This window comes from Chenopodium album, chromosome 21, assembly GCF_948465745.1.
Source record: "Chenopodium album chromosome 21, dcCheAlbu1.1, whole genome shotgun sequence".
In the NCBI taxonomy this organism is placed as follows: domain Eukaryota; kingdom Viridiplantae; phylum Streptophyta; class Magnoliopsida; order Caryophyllales; family Amaranthaceae; genus Chenopodium; species Chenopodium album.
Window position 1 is genome coordinate 18,227,056 of NC_137854.1, and position 25,445 is coordinate 18,252,500.

General features: G+C 33.6%; 1 protein-coding gene across 1 annotated transcript; it reads left to right on the top strand.

Moving 5' to 3' along the window:
- Positions 1-2,481: 2,481 nt before the first annotated feature.
- LOC145601062 (kinesin-like protein KIN-UC) lies at positions 2,482-24,424 on the top strand. Its single transcript, XM_081656982.1, has 21 exons — positions 2,482-2,988; positions 4,613-4,713; positions 6,929-7,051; positions 7,618-7,803; positions 8,217-8,438; positions 8,526-8,682; positions 9,382-9,531; positions 10,776-10,864; positions 11,801-12,013; positions 12,168-12,302; positions 12,948-13,127; positions 14,996-15,319; positions 16,000-16,125; positions 16,220-16,348; positions 16,440-16,555; positions 16,665-16,759; positions 18,360-18,485; positions 22,180-22,305; positions 22,594-22,737; positions 22,824-22,952; positions 23,789-24,424. Exons 1-21 carry the CDS (start codon positions 2,667-2,669, stop codon positions 23,935-23,937), a joined length of 3,342 nt encoding a protein of 1,113 aa, XP_081513108.1. The 5' UTR covers positions 2,482-2,666; the 3' UTR covers positions 23,938-24,424.
- The last annotated feature ends 1,021 nt before the right edge of the window (positions 24,425-25,445 follow it).

Genomic DNA, 25,445 nt, shown 5'->3' on the forward strand with positions numbered 1-25,445 from the left:
TTTCATCCACATTATTTTGGATCATGTGAATTCAAGATTTTCGACCAAACTAGTAGAGCAACCATGCTTGTGCATACGTACCTTAGTGTTTTTTTTAAGGTAATCACACGATCTCAATTAATTTTGTGATTTATTTGGTTACAAATTGTTAGTATTAATTGTACTTTGTATTGTTATGTTTAAATCTTATAATTTGTGAATTATATATGATCATGATTTATACGTATATGATTGGTATGTGGTATTATACGATTTAATTGTCGCATTGATTGATTGTGTTATTCTAGATTTTTAATGTTGTTGTTATAGGGAGTATTGTTTTACCGAGGTTTTATGATTATTAATGCAGAGTATTAATTTGGGTTGAGAATTAATTATTTTTGGGTGATAGTATTATTTCCCTAAGAGTTGAGATGTTTTATGAATCAAATTGTTGTATTATTTGAGAACCTGTGCCATTGCTGAGTTATTATTATTAGTTTTTGAATTATTATTTGATCGATGTATAAGATCAAAGGTTGAGAATTATATTTTATTCTTGGTTTGAGGCTCGGTGTTATAGACCTTAGTCCTTGGCATGTTGGTAAGGAGATGATAATCATGAGTTAAGAATGAGGTACAATATAATCTTTATTATTTATTTTTCTATGGTCCCCTACAGTGGGAATTGGCCCGTATGTGGTCCGGTTCAAGGTGTTTTTCTGGTTATTGAGAGTATTCAAGTTTTTATACTTGTTGGTTTGTTATTCGAATTACCCATGTCCAAGGCTAGGTATAGAACAACGAGCATGGCACACTTATTGGGTATGATCAGTTAATTGAGTAAAAGGTTCGTACTACTATTCGAGGTTGAGTTGATAAAGGTTATTTTTCTTTTTCAGAGTATAATGTGTAATGTAGTTTTAAACTACATTATTTAATTGAGCTTGTGTTGTCAATCATTCTATTATACTATATATTCTGATATGTGATGATTACTCAGCTTTTTGCTGACGTGTGTGTTATTTTGTTGTGCTACTTGTGTTTGCGGCCATGTCTTTTTCTTATGGTGGCCCTGCGACGATCTATTTTGGAATTTGTCCGTAATGGTGAGCAGACAAGATTGTTTAAGCAGGTTGATCAAGTGATCGTAATTAAAGAAGCTCAAGTGTTTCGATTAGTGTTTTTATATCGAGTTTGTAAAGTTGTATAAATAGCTCACCTAGATTTGTTGGGTTGTAATTATTGAGATTTTGTAAGCCTTAACACTTGACAAATTGTCGAGTGTGGCGGTAATACCTCCGATTTAGGTGTATGCTTCCGCAATTTTATTTAAAGGTCGTTAATTTTCCTTTAATTCTTGTTTATTATTAATTTGTAAATCGGGGGCGTTACACCCTTTCCCCACCTACGCAGCCCACTCTCCATGTTCTGGCCAGCTCACCTCCCCTGTCAACCTATTTTCACCGCTCCCCCTTCACCTCATTCCTTCTTAATTTTCGACCACCCCTAATTTCAATTTCCCAACAACCCACCCAAAATCATTACAGAGTAGCATTTTTCAACTTTCTTATCCACACACATCACACCCACCATAAATATTTGGAGAGAGAAAATGATAAACTTGAAAGAATTGTGAAAGAAGACCCCCAAATACAAATGGGTCTCCATTTCTTTTTATCTTGTATCACTTTTTTTACAGCTTAATTAGCATCAAAGCCACATGAAAAAGATAAAAAATGAGCTACAAATGTTATTTTTTTGTTTTTTCAGAAATAAAGATAAAATCCCAGAATTTTGAAATTTTCAAATAAATACAAATTGGGTATTTACCATTTTCTCTCAAATGACAAAAATTTGTATAAATTTGGATTTTGTGTGTTTGGGTAATTGGGTTTCATAAATAAAGGGGTGGCCTGGGTTTCGGGGCTGGGGAGAGTGAGGGGCGTCAGGAGAGTGGGGTGGTCAAAAATTGGAAAACGGAAGGGGGGAGGAAGGGGAAGTTAGGGGTGCCGATTATTGGGTGGGGGAAGGGGAGGGACTGGGGTTGCCGGCGTCGACCGAAGCTTTGGGCCAAGGGTTGCTGACGGGAGGGGGCTAGCTATTGAGGATGGATGGTTTTTTTTTTCCCTGAATAAACTTAACGGAACCTTAACAGATCCCGTTAAGTGGTAGTTATTTCTTTAACTAACTCTGATTTAGGTGGTAGTAAAGAAAAAAAAATAATTAAACCGCAAAAAAATGTGAAACATGGTGTTTTTAGTGGTATCAAATATCAAAATATCCTCATTTAAAATAACTCAAACTTAAAATGATTCCAACCAATCCCACTCAAACAAACCCGACCCAATTACTTAAATCGACACCCCAATAGTCCTACACTCCTAGTCTCCTACAATTGGTATACGCGGGAAAGAAACCCAACTCAACAATATTCAATTAAACAGTCGAATTCAATTATTTTAGTTTTGTTTTTTTCCCCTTTCTTCAATCGTGCTTCCAACTACATCACCTCACCTCTACTCTCTCTCTCTCTCTCTCCTCCTTTTAACCCATGAAGAACCAACGACTACTTCTCCATTTCTCACCATCATTCTCCATTGAAACCCCTTCTCCTTTTCTCTCTCTTCCCTCTTCTACCCTCAAAGGGGGAGACATTTGAGGTTGAACTGTGAGAAATTTCATCAATGGCGACCCAGAAACCGGGTAAGGAGAGGCAAACATGGCAGACTTCATCACCTTCTTCGTCGTCTTCATCGTCGTCAAATGTATCGGCTAATTCCCTTAATAAAAGTGTTAATGGTCCTATAATGCATCAACCCAATCGATCTAAGACGGCGAAACGGTCCGTAACCCCGAATTCTAGGGCTCATGATTCGAAACGCTCTGTTACTCCGGTTCCGAGGAGTCATAACAATGCCGGAGATGTTGATTTTGTCAAAGCGCCGAGCACCAAGCGCCCTGTTACTCCTCTTAATAGAAGCAATTCTATTGTTGCTCATGACCCAGGTTCGTTTCTAATTAGTCGACACGTTCCTTTATCACGTTTGCCAATACAAAAATTAAACTATGCTAAAATTTTCGGAAGTTTGATATCTTGAAAATCCGATGTAATTATATTTTTTCCGCCTATAAATCACAAAAGCTAATCAAAGTAGAGTGAGAACTATGTTTTTTAGGCTGATAGATTTCCTAAAATTTGGTTATTGTTAAATGTCTTATTGGAGTCATAATAAGTTGAGAATATATGACATAATCTTGTGTAATTGGGTGGTATTAATTGATTATTTCTTTTTTATTATTGGATATAGATGCTTAATCATAGCTAAGTGTAACTTCTTATAAAAAAAAAAAAAAAGTGTAACTTATTTTTATTTTTTTATTTTAATTATGCATACTTATAGTTAGGTTAAATGATTGGTTGGTTTTTTTGATCTAAATGAGCGCAATACGAATTATGAATGAGAGTGGTGGGGGATTCAGTGTTAACCATGTGGTCAAGAGCTCATTAGTTAAATGATTGAATTGTTGAAACCCATTTGATATATCAACTTTGAAGGAGTTGTATTATTAGCATTATTATTAGCATTAGAGTTTGCATAAGTTTAATCGAATGTGGTGAGTTAATGTACAAGAATATACATTAATCTTTGTGATTTTACGTTGCTTATTACTTCGTAGTTTGTATTGATAGTGTTATAATAGAGTCTGGATGATGATAATCATAGCATTGATTAAAGATCGTGATTATCAAATTATTGTTCTTCCCTATTGCTCCATTCTCTCTCTATTTTTTTTTTCCTCTTTTCATGATCTTAAGTTCAAAAACTAATGAGCATATTCTAGGGCTATTAAAAAATAAATAAAGATAAAAATCATGAAATTTTTTGCATAGCCAACTCTTTTGAGATTTGCTTTTCTAAAAGCCTTATATCAAGCTAGATTATTGTTTGCGTCGATCATCTTAGATTATTGATCAACATGTAGTAGTTTATTTTAGTCGAATAAGGAATTTCAATGCAAGCTATAATGGTTCACATGAAGAACGTGACAGTTTGACTAAGTTTGAGAGATATTATTGCGTTCATGGAAAATAGCTTTGTTTGATTTATCTTTATTTTTTTTTTGTCAAATTTTGTGAAAGATAAGTAAATGGAGTTTTGTATCATTATTCATGGATTAAGGATTTGAATGTTTGCACTAAAATAAATGAATAGCTAAGAGGGAGGGGGTGGGGAGGATCTTGCCTCATATGGAAAGAAATTAAAGGAAGTAAACAACTATTGTTTATGGATTAAGGGACTACAATGCATGAACCATGGCTATGAATTAGTTGGGGTGGGGTGGGGAGGGGGAGGGGGTGAAGATTGGAGCCTTTTAGAACTTTTGTAAAATTGAATTTTGAAGTTCAATAACTTTGTATAACATTTTAGTTGCGTATGATTTAAAACTTTGTTAAATCTAGGGTTGTTGATACAACTTTAATCTATGAGAAATTCACTTTCACTGCATATAGGGAAATTTTGGATGATAATCAAAATATTGAATAGTGAAGCAGGACCTGCATGAAATGGGATTTTGTTTTCTTTTTTTCTTCATTTTACTAAACTAGCTCTAATGCTGTCCATTATAGAACCCGGAAGAGTCAGAGTGGCTGTTAGGCTTCGGCCAAGAAATGATGAAGATCTTGCTTCAGATGCAGATTTTGCTGATTGTGTTGAATTATTACCTGAGGTGATTATTTCTCCTCTTCTTTTTTTGTCAAGAATGTCATGATTTTAATATGAAATGCTTTGTTTTTATAGCCTATTCTCTCTTTCTTTCATTTCTTTCCATAACTAAATTAGATTGTGTTTAGGAAACCTTAAACTAATGTTGATTAGTTGAATCTTTTTGAAAGAAATATAACCATTGATTTTCATTGTCGTTTTTAATGTTTGGAGAACATTTGGATTTTGAATTCCTAAACTTGTAAATTTATCTATAACCTAGTACTAAAATTTAAATCACAATCTTTTCTCTCCTTACTTTCTCCACTCCTGCTCTAGCTTCAGCGTCATCTTCTAAGATAATCCCTCCACTTGCAGGCTATGAAGTTGCCAACTTTGTTAAAACCAAACTCCTAATCTAAAACCCTGCCAGCTTCGTACTTAATTTTAAAAAGCACACCTATGCACTTTTTCTAGGCTGCTTTGTGCCCTTCCCAAATTATGTTGCGTCTTATGTTGTAAGATGTCAATAGCTAATGTTTAAGATAATTCTTGTACTAAAAACACCACATGACTTTGTGGTAGTGGTTTACTTTAACTCTAGAGGAGAGATGAAATTCGTATCCCCCTATTTCATATGAAGAACCCTAGCCATTGATCTCATGGCCCATTCACCTTATTTCAGATTTCTTTTTTTGGCTTTTTAAATAAATATTAATATCTTTTCTTATATAAATAAGTTGCAACTCACCTACAAAAGGCGCGTGATTTTGCCTTGCACCTAGACTCCAAGGAATTTTGCCCCGGAGCACCTTGCGCCCTTTAAACTGAGGCTTCATATTTCTAGATATGTATAAACTCAGAAGACGAAGTTGGGAGGATAACATGGTGAAGATTTGATGCTTAAAGGGTAAAATATTTTGAATCTTTGTGCATGGACTTAGAACTGTAAGGGGAAGGATGACAAATCTGTACCTGACTTGATCACCAAAATTTTTCATTGCTTGATGGATTGATAACCATGAAAACGGATCAATTCAATAAATAGTCAATTGCCTAGGTTTTTGGACATTGATGAGGCTGCTGTGATTTTGTGACCTGTAATACTTGTTATGATCAAGAGCCTAATATTGATTTAATGAGAGATACAAACATCTTGAATCACTGTTTCTTACACTCACAGATCCCTACTGTTATTTTATTAATTTGAGACTTTGAGTGAGGTTACAGTTTATGTTTTTCAGAAGTTTTTAGTGCTGGTAATGGGCAAGATGGTGAGATGCTTGGCAAAATTTATGAATTCCTTTCTGTAGCTTCTATAATTTTCTGTCTTACACAAGGCTTATGTAGAACCCTATTAGTGACTGTACTTGCTCTGAATAATTTGGATTCTAGAACTAATGTATATGCATACCTGTGTCCATACTAATCATAAGTCCCCAACCTACAATTTGAGCTTTCATTATATTGACACCCGGATACTTACTGGATACTCACCCGCACCTGATAGTGTTAAGTAGGCACATAGATAACTTGTACATAAAGTTAGCCTAGCCAAGGAATTGAATTCCGTAAATGAGCCTTGCTGGGGATATCTTTATTCCTGGTCATTTCTGTAATTTCTTTGTGCAATTTATAGTCTATTCCTTGTTGATTTGAGGAGGTTTGCATCCACATATTTCTTTGTTGTTGTTTGGCTGATTATTATTATTACTTTTTTTTTTCTTTTTTTTTAAAAATCAAATTCCAATCTTACCATGGCACAAACGTGTGAGGTTGGGGGGGGGGGGGTAGTGAATCTGCCCAGCCTCTATGCTTATACATTTTTGCTTTTGTATGGTGGTGGTGGAAGGGGAGTCCATTGGTTTCTGCTTGTATAACCTTTTTGTGGATAACATCGGTGAGGAGTGATATGGTTCTTGAAGGATTTCTCGTCAATTTGTTGTTGGTTGGGTAGTCATTTGATAGTTCTTGATCATATGCTTCATGTACTTTTTGGGTAGATGTATAGTAGTATTTTAGTATTGAATGTCGTTTCTGAACTCTTCTCTGCTCTCCCTTTTGTTTTATTGGATGCCTTATTTTTGTAAAGCTTTTTTTTTTGGCAAGTCAATAAATTCTTGCTTTATTTTAATGAAAAAGGATAAAAGTCTAGAGTCACTTGTTGTTTCATTATTTGGCAGTCTATGATGCAAGTTTGGCTGGGTGGTTTACTGATTAATTGTTCTTCATTAATGCAGCTAAAGAAACTGAGTTTGAAGAAAAACAACTGGAGTTCTGAATCTTATAAATTTGATGAAGTATTTACTGAATCTGCTTCCCAAAAGCGCATTTATGAAGTTGTAGCAAAACCTGTTGTTGAGGTAATTACTTGTTCTAGTTGACTTTAGTACTGTTTCTCACTAACAGAGTAACAGGTAACTTATATACATCTGTTGGAGTGTTATGTAACTTCCTTATTTCATGCCAAAATTTGTATCACTATTAATGATTTAATTGCCTAATTTTTAAAAACCCACTTTCTCATTCCCATCTAATCTTTTATTATATATCTTGGAAATTTGACGAAATCTATTCTAAAAATAGAAAAAACTGTGTACACTGTTAACTTCATAAATATCAACTTTGCAAGGGGTATTTTTCATATTGGACAAATTAGGCTACTACACTTTTGAAACATAGGGAATTTATGTAGTTTTCGTGTGCTCTTCATATGTGCTACAGAGTAGTTACTTTTTATTAGTGTGCAGTGTCTAAGCCACTGGAATACAGATTTTGATTTCCTCCTTGAAGTAGTAAAGTGATTTTCTATTGTATTACTCATATTAAGGAATGTGACCTCTTTTTATGATTAATTTTTTTAAAAGGTTTGTTTCTCTACATGTATGATTTTTAATTGATTATATTTATTTATCCAAATGCTTGGCAGAGTGTGTTGAGTGGCTATAATGGTACAATTATGGCTTACGGTCAGACAGGTACTGGGAAGACTTACACAGTTGGCAACCTAGGCAAAAATGATGCATCAGAGCGTGGCATCATTGTTAGAGCTGTAGAAGACATAATTGCAAATACTTCTCTTTCTAATGAGAGCGTGGAGTTCTCCTACGTACAGGTATTGGACTGCTCTATGCTTTAGAGGGTTATAAGTTGCTTATCCTAATGTATTTTAGTAATGGATTAGCTTGTATAGTTAGGGGTACTGGCAATAGCTTTGCTTGCTTAAGTTTTGATATTGGCTAGCAGTAGTATGGGATTGTTGTGAACATTAATACTAAAAAATGTGACTAGTCATGGTGCCACTTTTTATGTTCTTTAATGCATGACAAGAGAACTTACCTTCCAAAATCTTCTTGCCGGTCAAACTGATGTACTTAAAAAAACCAGCGGAATTAATTAATTAATTAAAATTGCAATTCTGGGTATATAGTGTTCCCCCAGATGCCGATATGGCCTATTGAGAATTCTATTAGCATAGCTATTCTCTACCATTTTAGCTGTTACTCATCGTTCGTTTATTTACTCTAGCTTTACATGGAAACAATTCAAGATCTACTTGCACCTGAGAAGGTTAATATTCCGGTTGTTGAGGATGCTAAAACCGGGGAGGTGCTGTTGCCAGGTGCTTCAGTGATTAAAATTCATGATCTTGATCACTTTATGGAACTGCTTCAATGTGGTGAGGCAAATCGCCATGCTGCAAATACCAAGCTCAACACAAGCTCTTCACGCAGTCATGCTATATTAATGGTCAGAATTATTTTTAAGTTGTTTCTTTATTACATATTTCTTCTCTTCCATTTTACATATTACTTGCTGTATTTGTGTCTGCTTCAGGTTTCTGTTAAAAGGTCGATTGTTGTGAAAGGTAAAAATGTTACTTGTGAAAAAGTGGCTGCTATTGAAGAACAGAGTGATATGGGCATAGATAAGATACGAAAAGGCAAGCTGCTAATTGTGGATCTTGCTGGATCTGAAAGGATTGACAAATCTGGTAAGTTGGTAGTGGGTGTTTATATATATTATGCTAGCCAAAAAGGTATTGTGTTTGATAAAAGCTATTATCTGTGAAAGAATCTTTGTGTAATAAGAGCTTCTTTTGTAACTTGAACTTTTAGTTCCTTTAAATATATTTTCTGATAGAATTAGAAATGAGGTTATTTGCAAGAAGGTAGGGGTGGCAGACATTGCAGACAAACTAAGGGAAAATCGTCTGTGTTGGTTTGGGCATGTAAGACAGAAATCCGAGGGTGCACTGGTACGAAGAGTGGAAAAGTGGGACCATGGAGGGGTTAAACGAGGGAGAGGGAGACCGAAAATGCCTTGGTTGGAAGGAGATTTGAAGGATATGAAGTATATGGATGTGCATGAGGATGAGGCATTGGATTGTAAGGAGGAGGATCTTTGTTGATGATTACACGGAATAATCAAATTTGGTTCATGTAGCTGACCCCACTTATTTGATTGATTGATTGATTGATCAGACTGTTTCTCTTTCTGTAAGTAATGTAGTATCAGCCCCATCAGAAAAATATATATATTAAAAAAGAAGAAACAGAGATAGGTAATGGTGTTTGATGATAGCATGCAACTGACTTGATGATTGTTATCTTTAAAACTAATGGTTAGATCATACTGTTCTTTCTAAAATCACAGCACCTTATTTATTTATTAATTCATTTTTTCATTACAGGCAGTGAAGGATTATTGCTTGAGGAGGCTAAATTTATCAATCTCTCTCTCACTGCATTGGGAAAATGCATAAATGCATTGGCTGAAAGCAGTCCTCATATCCCAACTCGAGATTCCAAGTTAACAAGAATTTTGCGTGATTCATTTGGGGGTAAATATAAAAATCCTTACTAAATCTACATGTATGGGACTTATTGGTGTATGCTGGATACTTTCTCTGTCCTGAAATCACCTGCTCAAATATCAAGTTAAATGTCTAAGTTAGAAATATTTGGCCACTGGTAATCTTTGAACTCCCAATTTTATCAACTAATGAATTTAGGGTATCCCCCCCCCCCCCCCCCCCCCCCCCCCCCCCCCCCCCTCCTCTCCTCTTAGTAGGGCTACCTGCAATGAGCTTTCACATGTTTGCTCTTTACTGAAATAAAATTCTTATTTTGAGATGTCCCACATTCCTACATTTGTGATTTAACTCCTTGTCTTGGGCCTTCTCTGTTTTCATACGATATTATGTTGTTTAGTATATCCCTTACTTTTATATTATTTACACATGTAAGGGATGCACTTTTTTTTTTTTTTTTTTTTTTTTTTTTTTTTTTTTTTGTGGCAGGAGTCCATGTTTAAAGGAGAGAGACAGAGTGAGGGACCCATGTAATAAGAAGAAAGATCTAACGAATCCATTTCCATATTAGTAATGTTGTTATGAATATGCATCTTCCAAATAAAGGAAATGTTGCAATAAATATTCAGAGGAAGTGTATTAGTGTAGAAAGTTGTTTACCCAAATTCGCTGAATCTTCACATTAAGTATGCTTCATTAAATTCTAAATGCCTTTTCCAAATTTCAATGTAGCAGACAGTTGTAGTTTGAATCAAGAATCAAATGAGAACTCCTCTGTGTTATCACAAGGGTATGTTTCTGTTCATTTGGACACCCCTACCTTGCCCTGGGTAGGAAGTAATCTTATGTTGATGGTGTTGAGTTCGATTAAGTGCTTTAGGTTATCTCCTCGAAAACAAGGCAGAGAAAGCAAAGTAGTCACCAAAGTTAATATACCTACTGGTCCTACTCTAAACATCAAAAGCCATGGAAGATGGATCATATTGAAAGTGAGTGGAAAGTGGGTCATAATGAAATCATGTAGTATAATAATTATAAGTGGATCATGTGGTGGGCTAAGGAAGGTAAAAGAGAATTTGTTTGGCCACCAAAGGAATCTAGCAAAAGTAGGAAGGTAAAAAAAGAACACCCTAGAACGGAAAGCAGGAACTTAAATATAAAGGAGGGAGTATCATGCAATCTCTTTGACTTGTCGTATTGTCTGTCAGAAATGATCTTGTAATCCTGCCATAATATTGCTTGTCCTAATTTTGGTGTGCATCTTTGTTGAATAGGCTCTGCTAGGACCTCTTTAATAATTACAATTGGGCCTTCAGCACGTCATCATGCAGAAACAACTAGCACAATAATGTTTGGGCAAAGAGTAAGTAACCTCTCTGAGATTATGGTTCAAAATTTCATGGAGCACAGATGTCATTTTTGATACCTGCTCTTGAGTTTTTCTTTTTGTTTAGAAATTTATAAGCTTCTTCAACCGTACTAGCTAGATTTACTGGCTAATGTCTGTGAGAGCTTTCAATCTTCTTGATTATTACATGGTGGCATGCTTTTTTAAAACTGTGATGAACTAATTACTTCGATTTTTGAAAAAAAATATAATATTAATGCTTATGTGTCTTAAATAATTTTTTGAAGACAGATGGCATATCTCTTACTTGTGTTTCTAGTCTTCAGATGGTCTGGTACAGTGTTGTGAATAATTACAATTTTTTTAATGTTTGCATGAGACAAATTTGGATAATGTGCCTCATCTGAAAGTTGATTGCTTTGGCAGATAATTATTTTCTCTGCATGCTTCCTAATGTACCATGTAGTTAAATATCTGTTCCATTTGAATGGATGATGACTGCTTATTGCCACTGGAATGAATGCTCTCTAAAACGCTACTCATAATTGTTTAGTCACTTATGGGATTATGTAATTTTTAAACTGTGCTCTATGGGAGGGAGATAGCTTCTCAGGTTATGCTCTTTTTGCCTAAATTCCCTCTTGTGTGAATTTTAGTCCAATATAATCTTTATTGAAATCACTAGCCGTTATTTATTTATTTTTGAATAGCTCACTAGCCTTTATTTAACTTACTTTAGTTGTGATTTAAATTTCTTTGTCATCATCCAGATTTTAAAGAAATGGTCTGAATTATAAGCCCTAATTTGAATTTCTCAATTCAATACACCTGAATGCCAGGCTGTTTCTCTTTCTTTGTATGTGTGTGTGTGTGTTTGTTTGTTCTCAATAAATGTTCCATTTTCACATTGGTTCTTCTATAAGAGTTCTTTGTTGGTTGTTGTGATTTCAGGCTATGAAGGTAGTAAATGTGATGAAGGTGAAAGAAGAATTTGATTATGAGAGGCTTTCCAGAAAGCTTGAAAGCCAAGTTGACCATCTTACTGAAGAAATTGATAGGCAACAAAAGATGAGAGATAAATATAAAAATGAAATGGAGAAGAAGATCAAAGAGTTTCAACGCTCTTCCGCTGAGGAAGAAAAGAGGCTAATTGCAAGGTCTGAGGTAGTTTCCTTGTCTTGTATATTCTTATTACTGTTGTTGCCTAATAGTCTCATGAGATCCATCAATGATTTTTCCATCACCTTTTAGACTGAATTATATTGATTTTGTAAACTCCATCTTATTTACAGTATCAGATTTACTCATTTGTTTGTAGATCCTAGAGAAGGAAAATGCTCGTTTGGGGCAGGATATGAAAGCCATGTTGGATGAATTAAATCATCAGAAAGAGTATAATAAATTATTACATGATGAAGTGGCACGTCTAGAAATGGGTATAGAACAATACAAGGTATCTCCTTTGACTTCTATTCATTTAGTCAGATTGTCTCAATTTTATTATTATTTTCCTATTTTTCCCCTTCAAATGCCATTTTCTTGATTATGTGTGATTTCCTGTATTTGTGCTTTATGTTTTCCTTGGGGTGGTCATTGTATGTATTGTGGAAATTGAGGTTTTGGAAGTATAAACAATTTGCATATAAATATTAAGTAAATGAAAATATAATATGGAAGAACAACTTACGAGATTTAATACTTTGTCTATTGGAGGAACAACTCCAACATGGTATTAAGTAACTATATATCTTTTAAGCTTTCCGAACAAGCTTTTGTAAACGACTATATCCTCTTCGGCACTTATCATAAGCCTTTTGTGAGATGAGTTGCATCACTTGCATGTCCCCGTTGCTGGTGAAGCTTGAAGTGTCCATGCCCATTTGGAGTTCCAGGTAGCGGATATGGATACTTGAGCTGAAATGATGAATGGTTATTATGATTTATTACTCATTGAGTTGGCGTTTCCATATTTTAAGTATAGTGTAACTTTCATCCTTTTGCACGCCTCAATTATTCCCTCAGTAATAAGTAGTAGTTTATCATCGATCTAATAAATCTTTGGTTCATGAGCGATACTGATTTTGATCTATTGTTGTAGCAAAATCATCAAGAAAACTCGACATACCAGAAAGCTCTTGCGGACACTACTCAGATGTATGAAAACCAAATAGCAGCATTGATTGAGCAGTTGAAGGATGAGCGAGCTCGATATGAAAGAGCTGAAAATCAATCAGATGTCTTGAAGGCACTTCTTAGTGATCACGAGGGCTCCATGAAGGTTAGTTGCTTTTCCTTTTGATTGCCACCCCATAGGGTGGGAGGGGATTAGATTTAAAAAATCTGATTTATACAATTGCAAAGAATTTATTGGTAGATTCTTGGTTCAGAAGAAAATTGACTTTTTAACTTCTTCACAGCTGGTAACAATTACAGCCCAAAATTTACTAGTTTCTGTTAACATATTTGGCTTTTTTTTTTTTTTTTTTTTTTTTTTTTTTTTTTTTTTTTTTTTTAAATTTTATAGTGACATGTAAGCACTGATTGCTCCCATGTCTGACTCCTTTATATACAACTAGCTTAAGGCCCGTGCCATGCACGATAAGTCTAATCTTTTTAAGAAAATTAATTATATTCAACAAATAAAATTTGATAAAACATACAAATCAAATATATAGAAATTATAATGTCACAATCTATATTAATAGACAAAGCAACAAATTATCTTAAAAATGGATATTTTTAGTCTGTCTGAACTCAAGAATTTTTCAGGCGGGGCTTGATCAGGTCTAGTGGCCATATTAGTGAGTACTTATTTATAAATGCATTTTTAATAAACGTCAAAAATCAATTGAACAACAAACTAAAATCTCCACTAAAATTATTAGCAAAGGTGCAAACATACACAAAATTACAAATAATATATCACCTTTATATCTAAAAAAATCATTTGTTAAACTCAACATTTATTTTATAGCTATACTATGCTCTATAAATCAATTTGTGATAATATGTACGTATAGTAGTAAACTTTCATAAACAAAATTGTAATTAACTTGAATATATAGTTATATTGAATTGAAATTGAAATAAAATATTAGCTAGAGGTACTTGAAAAAAAAATAAATTAAGTGATGTTTTAAAGTAATTTGTTTAACATCTATTATATAAATCAATTTATTATAAATTTTTTGGTAAATATAATAATGCTCCATTTAAAAGATAATTTATATATATATATATATATATATATATATATATATATTTATATATATATATATATATATATATATATATATATATATATCTTTTGGAAAGAAGTTGAAATAATTTTTTAGGTAAATGTATATAAAATAATTATGAACACCAAATAAAAAGATAAATATATTTGTTATAAAGATAATGTAAAGGATTTGAAATGATATAATTATAGAATCAAATATTAACAAAAAAAAAAAAAAAAAGGTTAAAAAGGGAAGGGGAGTTCTGGAGGGAAAAAACAGCACCATGATGAGACGTGTGTCACTCTTGATGTCTGTTTTAGTATTAAGTCATTGATGATTATTATATGATTTTTTTCCTAAATTTTGGAAGTAACTATTTTGCGTATATTTTCTATCAATTTTTAAAGAGTTTTATTTTTTTTAAAAAAAAAAAATACTAAGGACACACCCAAAGATGACACGTGACATTGCTGATGTGTCTTTTAGTATATAGTTATTGATTCCAAATTTGATTTTTTTTTTTCCCCTCTTCTGGAAATTGCTATAATACTGATATAATTACATTCTAATATACGGTTTTACAAAGAGATTTCTAGCCATATTTTAGTTTGCTTTGAGTATACTTTTAGGGCCTTATTCTCTCTTATTTTTCCTTTTTTTTTTTCAAACTCCTGCCATTTTCAATATTAATACTCATTTTCCAGTTTTTATAATGATAATACAAGTATGCAACTGTATATTCAGTTGATTGTATGTACTCTGAATTATCGGCATGCTAATTTTGTTGCTTGAAATTTCAATTTTTCTATAAAATCACTTTTGCCATTTATGATACTAATGTACCTCTTTTTTTTTTTTTTTTTTTTTGACGAAATATGATACTAATGTACCTCATGACTAATGTTGGGTTTTTTTTTCTTAGTAGCTATTTCAAACAGAAAATTCCAAACTGAAGAAGGAGGTGCTTGATGCCAAGGAGACACATGAAAAGGCAATAGCAGAGTTAAGTAAAAAATTAGATGACATGTATTTTCGTTGTGAACATGCTGAGAAGCAAGTGGACTCTCTTAGAAGTGTCTCAAGTGATCAGACTACTGAACAGAAATTGCTCTTAGAAACCATCCAGCTTTATGAGGAGAAAATATTTAATTTAGAGAAGCGTTTTGAAGATGAACATGCTTGTCGTGAACATGCAGAGGAACAGATGGAATCATTGAAGAAACATCTCAGTGAAGAGAAATCAAGTCAGGTAGGTCTTCTAATATATGAATTTATAATTTTACATCAACCTTGATTACAGTGGCTTTGATGATGTGTTGAATTGGCTACAAGCCTACAAGTACCAATTTGGGATACATCTTAGAATGGAATTACTTGAATAATGCTACAAAGAAAAGACATAGAAGCCTGATATTTAAAGGTAGTAAAATTAATGAACTGTTACAGGTTTGTTTATGAACAAGTAATGGGGGAGTTAGTCCTCTTTTATACTGTCCCTACCCCTAAAAAATTTCCTCACTTTCTTTTTTAATTTTCCCAAACTATATGTAATTCACAATTCCATGTCAATCAAACTCTTTTGGCAGTCTTTACAAATCTCTCCATCACGTCAACCCAACTTTATCTCCATCATAACACTTTGTTTACTTCATCTTGTCTCTCTGTCAACAATCAAATTTTTATTGGCAGTTGTAATTTACATCTGTACTTTATATATGAGCCAAACCCTCAAAATAAAAAAATAAAAGAAAATAAATAAATAAATTTGGAGGAACAGTTGGAGTAATAGAGTTGAACTTGAATATAGTCAAAAGATTATTGCTGACTTTTTTTTTGTAGTAAGTCCATGATAATTTAACAGGTATTTATAATCTATAAAAATAGCTAATGATTGTTGTAATTTCATCCTAAAATTGTTTTTATGTATAGGATCAGGTGAAGAGCAAGATTAATGATTTGATAGAAAGATTGGAAGAAAAAGACCAGAGTTATCGAGATGCTGTTGATAAAATGCAGTGTCTGCAACTAGAAAATGCGAATTTGCTATCAGATAAGGTACAACCTTCTAACTTCAATAAATCACTGTATTGTCTTACCAATCTCAACGTCTCTTAACTTAGTGACAAGGTTTTGTCATTTGTATTTTAAGGAAAAGTTCAAGGATGAACTTGATACTTTAAAGGAGAAATTCTTGGCGGAGGAGAAGCAAAGGATGACACTTGAAGCCGAATTGGTCAAGGTAAAGAAATGTTTATCAGCAAATAGTGAAGGCATTGAGGTAACTTGAAGTTATAACACCCTTTGTTTATCTCTGATGCTGCACCTTCCTAGCGTAGAATATGAAGGTTCCAGATTATTTTTGTTTTCAGGACAAGAAATCATATGCCAAACAACACATGAAAGAATCATCGTCATTCCGGTCAGCCATGGGTTTAAATAGGTCTATATCTGGCCAGAGGGCAACAATTGCCAAGATCTGTGAAGAAGGAAAGTTATAATTTTATTTTCATTTTTATGTATTTGTTAGTATGGAAAGTATCTAGGTTTCATCCAAAACTTTTATTTCAAAGGTCCTGATTATTTGTCCTTCTATCAGTTGGGCTTGAAAGGATACTAAAATTGCTATCATCTGACGATATTGAAGTTCAAATGCATGCACTAAAGGTTGTAGCAAATCTTGCTGCTGAAGGTAATTTATTAATTTCTTAGCTGTGCTCTGATGTGTTCAACATACATTTCCTGTCTCTTATATTTGCTTATGTTCACTTTATTGACTGTCCTACAATAGTGTTCTCTTACTAAAAACAATTTAAAGGTGACTGCTTTTATCTTATTGAAATACCCTTGTTGTTTCCTTAAAAAGCGATTAATTGACACTTGTTCAATCAAAATCATACAATTTATAAAATGTTGATGCATTTTGGGCAAGACCGGCATGTTAAAGTGATCCTCAATTGTGCATGTGCTTGTTCTGTTTGTCTTTGGTCCATTCCCCATTCAATCTTTATGACTGATAATGTTGTGGATGTTTGCTTCAGAATTTAGGGCCAAAAGAGAGGTTTTACTACTCCAAATCTCTTGTGGGAGTGTCGAGTGTTTGATTGAGAGAGGATTATAAGAGAGGTTGTAGGAGATTTTTGGAAGTGAGGTGTATTGATGTAGTTGTGAAATTCTAGGATGCTCAGGGTACAGGTTTTGGACTTGGGTATGGGTTAAGGGTTAGACTTGGAAAATATTATGGATCCAGGGACAGATTTCTAAAGAGTTTGAATTTTTGATATGGACTCGGGGACATGGTAATGCATAAAAGCTAATTTAAATTTTTGTAGTTTAATAAAAAATTTAAAATAACGTTTAATAATTAACTACAATATTTTAATGTTATGTGAGAGAAATCAAAGGTAATGATTGAATATATGCATCGGCTAGAATATATAATAATGAAATGTTTCATTTAAAAAGAATGGAGAAAGTATATGATATGGATTAGTTTTCTAATTGATTATAGCTTTTATCAATAAATACAAATATGTTACCAATCTTTCTCTACTAATGTTTAAAAATTCTTAATATCAAACTAAAATATTACAATGTTAATAACACCTAGATAAGAAAACAAAATTAGCAAATAGTTAGTACAAATGAGTGCTCATTTATGAGTTTGTTATTTGAATCAATTTAAGCTCATTGTTAGTAGTTTATAAGGCTAAAACTAATATAATTATGCAAAGCATGCATTACATGAGTTTATTAAGTAATTTCAAGAAATTAGATTAAAAGTGAATTTTTATCTGCTTTAGTGTGATCTGATTTTGTTGATATTAACTAACAAAACCCAATTATTAGCTTTTATAAGTTCAATTGAATATTATTCATCAAACTTGCAGCAAATATTATAGATGAAAAGCATAGAAAGCTAGAACTTGAAATAGGCTATGCCTAAGAGTCAACATTCGACATGCAGAAAAGACCCAATAAGCATGGCTTAAAGACCAAAGATGTGAAATTACCCCCATTCTTAAGTACATTCCATGAAATGTAAAGCATTAATTTCATTTTAATTCTAACTTATAATTTAATAGACTCATATCCTCTTTAGATATTTAAAAAAAATAATATAAAATAAATGAAAAAATCCCTTAAATATAGTATGTGAATATTTGATCCAGGTTTTATTAACTCATCATGAAACAAATCCTTCATTCTTTTTAATGAAGTTACTCGTTCTATCTCTTTATAAAATTACTTTTATTTTTTTCACTCTTGACATCTCTTCTATTTTATTTCAGATATTAACCAAGAGAAGATTGTGAATGAGGGAGGGCTGGATGCCCTGCTTATGTTATTGCAGACATCTCAAAATACCACTATTCTTAGAGTGGCTTCTGGTGCTGTTGCTAATTTGGCTATGAACGGTATCCTCTTATACCTTTTCCTGCTAATTGCTATTTAGAGATCATAATCATTCATTGAAAGAACCATATATCTTATTATATGTAGATCTTCCTAAGATGGAGTTTGTTTGTTTTTTTTTATTTTTTTTTATTTTATTTTGTGACTTCAATGTTATCACCATTATCCTGAGGCAATAAAGAAGGGCTTGTTGGTTAATGTAACTGTGATATTTACCCAAGGTGGGTGATTTTGGATTATGAAATCAGTAAACTAAGCTCTGGGTTTAGCAGTATGGACTTAATAATATAGCATCGAGCCTGCTCTACATATTTTGGATTGTATGTGTGTGTTTTAGATGTCTCAGGTTTGGGTTGTAAACCAATTTCAAGAATAAAATGAGTCATGATGTGGGAGGCTGTAGAAGGTACAGATGGCAGTCTTTGGCTGTTGTCTCAGATTAAGTCCTAAACCAATTTCGTATGGAATGCCACTTTGCAAACAGCTTTATTTGATAATGGAGGAACAAAAAGGCTGCAATTGGACAAGAACCTCTTAGTAGAGATTTTATTGTGATGCAGATGGGAATAAAAGAATGAGTCATGACGAGGGAGGCTGGAGGAGGTGCCATCAGTGACGGCAATTGTTAATGTAAAAGGAGATTTTCCTAAAAGTATTTTAATAGAAGTGGTTTCTTTTCTCCAATTAATAAGTAACTATGGTTTGAAGGTATAATAATTTAGGAGAGCTAGATCATACTAAGGCCCTGTTCTTATTACTTTTGCTAAATTAAAATTAATTTACTTAACTGAAATTTTTTTTACTTCACTGAAATTATTTTTATTGATTCTCTATTATATTTCTTCTTTACAGTTACTGATTTATATTGATTTGAACTTATTTTTACTGAGCTAAAAATTATTTTTACTGAACCAATTGAATTGAAATGAAATTATTATTACTAATTTAAAATAATTTTACTAAATATTTTTTTTTAATGTGAAGTAAACAAGGGCTAAGGATATTAATTTTAGAGGGATACGTATCTTATCTTCTGATGAATTATTCAAGAGGCTGTTTCAGGCTGTTTAGTACAGGCAATTCAGCAAGCTTACTTAAGGATTTCTCTTCTATAATCTTTTCTTCCTTTACCTACTAGTATTCTCTAGATTCTGCTCTTATGTTCAATTTGTTTGTACCCAACTTAATCAACCTCTCTGTGAACTAATTTCTGGCTGTATACATCAGATCGTTAGAACTCATGATTGCTGTGGTGCACAATCAATTAAGTCTCCAAAATAGCATTTGTGCGTGTTTTTACTAAGAGCTATAAGTTTGAAGATTGACATTAAGAGAAGAATAAGATGATCATGATGGTTAATTGGAACAGCTGTGTAATTGAAGGTAGGTGCCAGCAGTTTTGTGACTTAAAACTCCCAAAGCTAATTAACTTTAGAAAAATCTTAACAATTACTCATTCCTTAATTTACCCTGTATATGGATAATTCTTATTCCGTTCCCACGCTCTCCATCTTATTCCTAACTTTTCCCTCAAGCTGCCTCTAAAAGCATTATAATGCCATTCCCCATTGCATCCACCCCCTTTGCCTAATGCTTAGCATTTTGCTGCCTTGCTGGGTTTGTGTCATAAGAGGTGTTACAACAGTGTATTCTCGCACAGTTTTGGTGTAAAAATATTGATCTGTTTGATTAAAGTTTAAATTTAATAGATTATTATTCGAGATATTAGGGCTTTTGTCGGGTATGCAGTCAATTAAGTGGTTCCTTTTTGTTCTATAATTAATTTCTGGTCACCACTCTAGCTGTTCTTTCTGATGATGAGCGGCCGCATATACTAGTGTTTGCTGGTAAAGTTTCTTCATGTGCTGCATGGGGATTTGGGCATCCCTTCTTATTTTGTTTAACTATGTGGGTGAGTTTAAGGCCTTTAAGTAATTCACATGGAACTCATTTTTTCTTTTAAAATCCTATGTCTTGCCACTTTCTGCACTTGTGCTAGCTTATCTGCAGGGGTCCTATCTCGTGAAACCTTTAATCGCTAACTTTTCTGCCATATTATCCTCCAATTGCTCAAAAGACATAAGCACTACCAAATGCGTCCAATTATTAATGTAGCTCTAATGATGTAATCCAAGCCTCAAAGTCCATTACAACTTAACTAATTTGCCAAGTTTGTATTTGTAAATAAAAGAAAGTTACCATTGTGGAGATCATAAAACACACATAATATAGTGATCCTTAATAATCCTTGAAGTCTAGCAGCTCTGCCATGCTTCTTAATATGCTGAGAATATTGAAGCCCACAAACGTCCTTAACGTTGGCCACAAAATCTTGAGGCCTTTGTGTTTAATGTTGTTTATAAAAGAAAAAACAAATAAAGGATGAATGCAAAGGGTAGTTTTGGAGTATGTAGACTGTAGAGTTGGTGGTTAACTATTATGAAAAAGAAGTTAGAAGGGCGGAATGCAGAAACTTTCAGAAATTAGGCTATCTATTAACTTTATTAGATGAATGGTTACTATGCCTCTTGTTAAACACACTGAATGCAGCTTTGAAAGAGGCAGGGCCATGCTTAGTATTAGGGGATGTTTAAACATGGATGTGGCCTTTTGAGATGAGAATGAGACAAGAAGAAAAAATAAAAAATAAGATTGTGAGCACACAATTTGAAGAAAGAGCTCACATATAAAACCATAGGCAGTAACATATCGATAAATAAGATTCTCTTCCCCTTTATTGTTTATTCCCTACAATGGCAAATAATATTTAACTGCAAAGGGTGTGTGTGTGTGTGGGGGGGGGGGGTGGTGAGTTGGTAAAGTGCCTCCTTTATGCGTTTTGTTTTTTGTTAGGCTCCGTTTTGCTATAACTTCAGGAACACTGGGAAGTGAGAGAACCAGGTTCACAATGTTGGATATTGGGCCATACCACCATGATCTCATGATGAGCTCCTTGATTTTTATGCCCTTAACACCTAAAAGAAAAATTCTGTAAAAAATTTTGCCAAGAAAACAATTATAGTATACGAGGAAAGAGAAATTCTGGGAGTAGATGTTAATCAAAGAAATGAAAATAATAGCACTTGTACACAAGGATGTGGACTGTGTTGTCTCACTTTTACCTCTGATCCCTTTCAACATGTCATCATGGACATCAAATTCATTAATGTTGAATAGCTATTGATCATCTGGATTAAGGTCACAAGAGATTTGGTTATTCTTAATTTTTTTTAACTTAGGAGAACCTTCTGAATTGCCATCCTTCTTTCCTGCTAAAGTTATATATTACTGATTGCTGTCACATGATTTAACTTAAGGAGATGGAATTACTTAGCCTTGTACTATCAAATCTTCTGATGAAGTGTCTAGTTTTGTAAGCTAACTTTCTGCTATATATTAGATTATTAGTCGAAACATGGTGAAGTTATTGCATTGCTCATTTTCGATGTTGGCTGTTGTAATTGTTGCTTGCTCACATTAAGATAGATATTTTTTCTGCAATTTGTCATGTGAAGGGAACATACAATTTTCTTCACCAAGGAACTAAAGATGTCATTGAACATGATTGCCATACCATATCTTAATTAGTTTCATAGGTTCAATTTTTTTTTTCGTTCTTTCATAACCTTGCTCTAGCGATTAGTTTATATAATCTTACATTTTGAACACAAATATGATATGCTTATGTTTCTTCAGAGACTAATCAAGGCTTGATAATGAGCAAGGGAGGTGCTCGTCTTTTGGCAGATACAACAACCAAAACAGACGATCCCCAAACTCTTCGAATGGTGGCTGGAGCAATTGCAAATTTGTGTGGCAATGGTAAGCAGATATGACCACCTTCAATGACTTTCCATGAAGAAAGTCAATGTCACCATTTTCTTATACAAGTCTAGCTACATTTTATTTGTTCCTTTTGGAGTTGGCTCTTCCTACAATATGCAAGATGGGGAACATCTTTCCACTAAAACCCTTATAGAAGAAAGATGTGCCCTTGTCTTGTCAATTATAGCAGCAATATGGATTTTGTTCATGCAACTCATCTGCATGATTCTATTTGCATACTATTATCTTGTATTTTGATGCTTCATGGTTTTGGATATATTTCAGTTGCATTACACTCGGCACTCAAAGATAATGGAGGGATTAAGGCACTTTTGAGCATGGCTGGTTCTACAAATATTGATGTCGTTGCACAGGTGGCCAGGGGATTGGCCAACTTTGCCAAATGTGAAACACGAGAGGTTATACAGGGTATGTGAAGATTTTCCATCATTTGGTAAATTTATGATCCAATCTTCTTCAGTAACTTTAGACATTAAAGGTATTTGCCCCTTCAGGTCATAGAAAAAGTCGATCACTTCTTATGGAAGATGGTGCGCTTACATGGTTGATTGTCAACTCAAAGACTGCCTCTGAATCAACTAGACGCCACATGGAACTTGCCCTTTGCCATTTAGCACAAAATGGTATGCTAATTTATTTCAACTGTTAGATTTGCCAAGTTCTTTTATATATTTGCTTAAAATTATAGCAAAAAATTGCTTTTTCTGAACTTATGCCTAGGGTGCTTTCTAGGTGTATAAAGGGATGGTGTTGTTTTGCTTTAGTGAGTAGACCTGGCTTATTGGGTGGGTTGTTGTAGGCCAGTATCTAGGTGGATCAATTTGTGGCCTATTTAAATTATTAGCGGGCTGTGATGGCTATGTAACTTTGGGCTAGGATAAAGGGCTGTTATTGAGTTGGGTCAAAAGGTCATTCTAATATCTTGCTGGTCAAAGTTTTCTCATCTGTGAGGATTCTTCGAAAAATACTACTCCCTCCATCCCCAAATACACGTCTAAAACTCTCATTTTACCTATATCTATTCTTTAACTTACTTTTAATCAACCAAAGCCCAATTTTTTTTTATTTATCCTAAAATGTGTGGAAAAGGCAAATGAAACTTTTATTTGGGAACGGAGGGAGTATGTATAATATTCCACATTCTAAGTTTATAATTACATTTTTTTCTAAATAAGGTGGGATTTGGTTTCATTTAATGCGCACAATCCCACCTAATATCGGGTGTCTTAGATCTTCTAGGACAAGTAATGGGAAAGATGGGTTCCATGACTTCCGTCCAATCCCCATGACGTGGAACTGAAGCTTTGTTGCAACCATTGCTGAATGTGAGGGGTTGATATAGGGGTAGTAAATTGACAAAGGGGATTGATGAGCAACAAGTTCTCTCCGAGTGTATAATAGCAATTGATTTTGGTTCTGTCCATCTAAATTTAATCTGTAAATGTACAAATTGTTGCAGAGGGTAACACACAAGACTTCATATCAACTGGGGGATTGAAGGAGGTGATTCGAATATCATCTGAATCTGCCAGAGAAGATATCCGCAATCTGGCTAAGAAGACCTTGAAATTGAATCGAATGTTTCAAGCACAAATGTCAGCTGACTAATAAAATTTCAGGTGTAGAGTGTGGTGCTACATCCTTAGGCTTTTACTTCATGTTTGTAAAATAGTGTATATTTTTCCTGATAAAGGTTTGCTAGTGATGGAATGTAAATTGTTCAATCAGTATGGTTAACTCTAAACAGAAATAGCTTTTTGTTGTACTTTAAGGTATTAGCAGGAAATTCATTTAACTTTTAATGAGCTTAAATAGTTTCTGGCCCCGGGTGATGCCCCAGTGTCTTACAGTAATTGTGAATGGTATTAAAGATACATATCAGAACATGTATTTTTGTTTTTTTTTAAAGACACCTATTAAGACATAGTTTAGTGGTTAAATTCTTATTAACTAATTTTGAGATCAAGGGTTTAATTTTTTTTTTCAATTATTGTGTAATACATGGTATAATAGCCAATACAGGAAAGTAGAGAGAGTGTCATGTGGCATGTAGATTGGGTTTGAAATGCTTTGAAAAGTGTCACATGACATATCGATATGATTTGAAACGTCTCTCTCTGTTCTTTTTTATTCTACTCACTTTTCATTTTAGGTCGTTCTCTTTTGTTTTACTAACTTTGCTTTATTTTATTTATGGCATACCCTTTTTACCATTTCCCTCTCTAGACCCGCAATAATTACATCTTTCTATACTTTATTTATTCACCTTTTTCTTACACAAACTCACTTTTTTACATTTCTCTATTATTTTATCTTACATCCACTTATTTTCTTCAATAATTTCTAAAATTTTGTATCTACAATGAGTACAACAGAGAAGAACGAAGGTAATACTTTGTACTTTTAATTCCTTTTTAAACACAATTTGAAAGAAAAATTAATGGAGGAAGAGATAGAAGTTTGCTAAAAATTTCTCGCAAAGTATTCAGAAAATTATGCTTAAATATATCTTATCACTTTCGAATTTGTTCTTTTTCTACATGAGAACACAGCAAAAAAAGTTGCATATCATCAATACAAATACTATGATGCATTAGAACGTTGGCCCCAAATGTGTTATTGGCACACTGCCCGCTACTAGTTTTTCTTTTCTTTTTTTTTTTTTTTTTTTTTTTTTTTTGACAAATATCAACCCATTATATAAATAAAAACATGATTACAACCTAAATAGACTAATACATGAACATAAAAAACCTACACACACTAAGAACTAGTACAGGAAGATCGAAGATAACAAAATTTTGAAACGATCGTGTAGCACACCATGAGCTGTGGAGTCCGAACAACCCAGAAGACCAAACCGCATCCAAACTGTGGACCAAGAGAAGCCGAATGAACTGAGACAGTCGAGATGGACCAAGAGCGCAGAGCACGAACCTTGAAGAGAACCCGAACTGGCATTGAAAGCGATGGGAACTCATAATGGAAATTGTAGGGAGACGAAAGGACCCGAAACATGCACCCTGTTGCTGAAGAACTAACCTATGACACCATTCCACTCCTAGGGACAGAAAAACATAACTGCATCCTAGGAGTCTCGGAACAAAACCTATAGT

Bases quoted from the DNA above. Each gene is read 5' to 3' on its own strand.
- LOC145601062 (XM_081656982.1), top strand. From the start codon at position 2,667: ATGGCGACCCAGAAACCGGGTAAGGAGAGGCAAACATGGCAGACTTCA. The intron at 12,014-12,167 runs GTAGTTTCCTTG...ATTTGTTTGTAG, and splicing joins GGCTAATTGCAAGGTCTGAG to ATCCTAGAGAAGGAAAATGC. The intron at 22,306-22,593 runs GTAAGCAGATAT...GATATATTTCAG, and splicing joins TGCAAATTTGTGTGGCAATG to TTGCATTACACTCGGCACTC.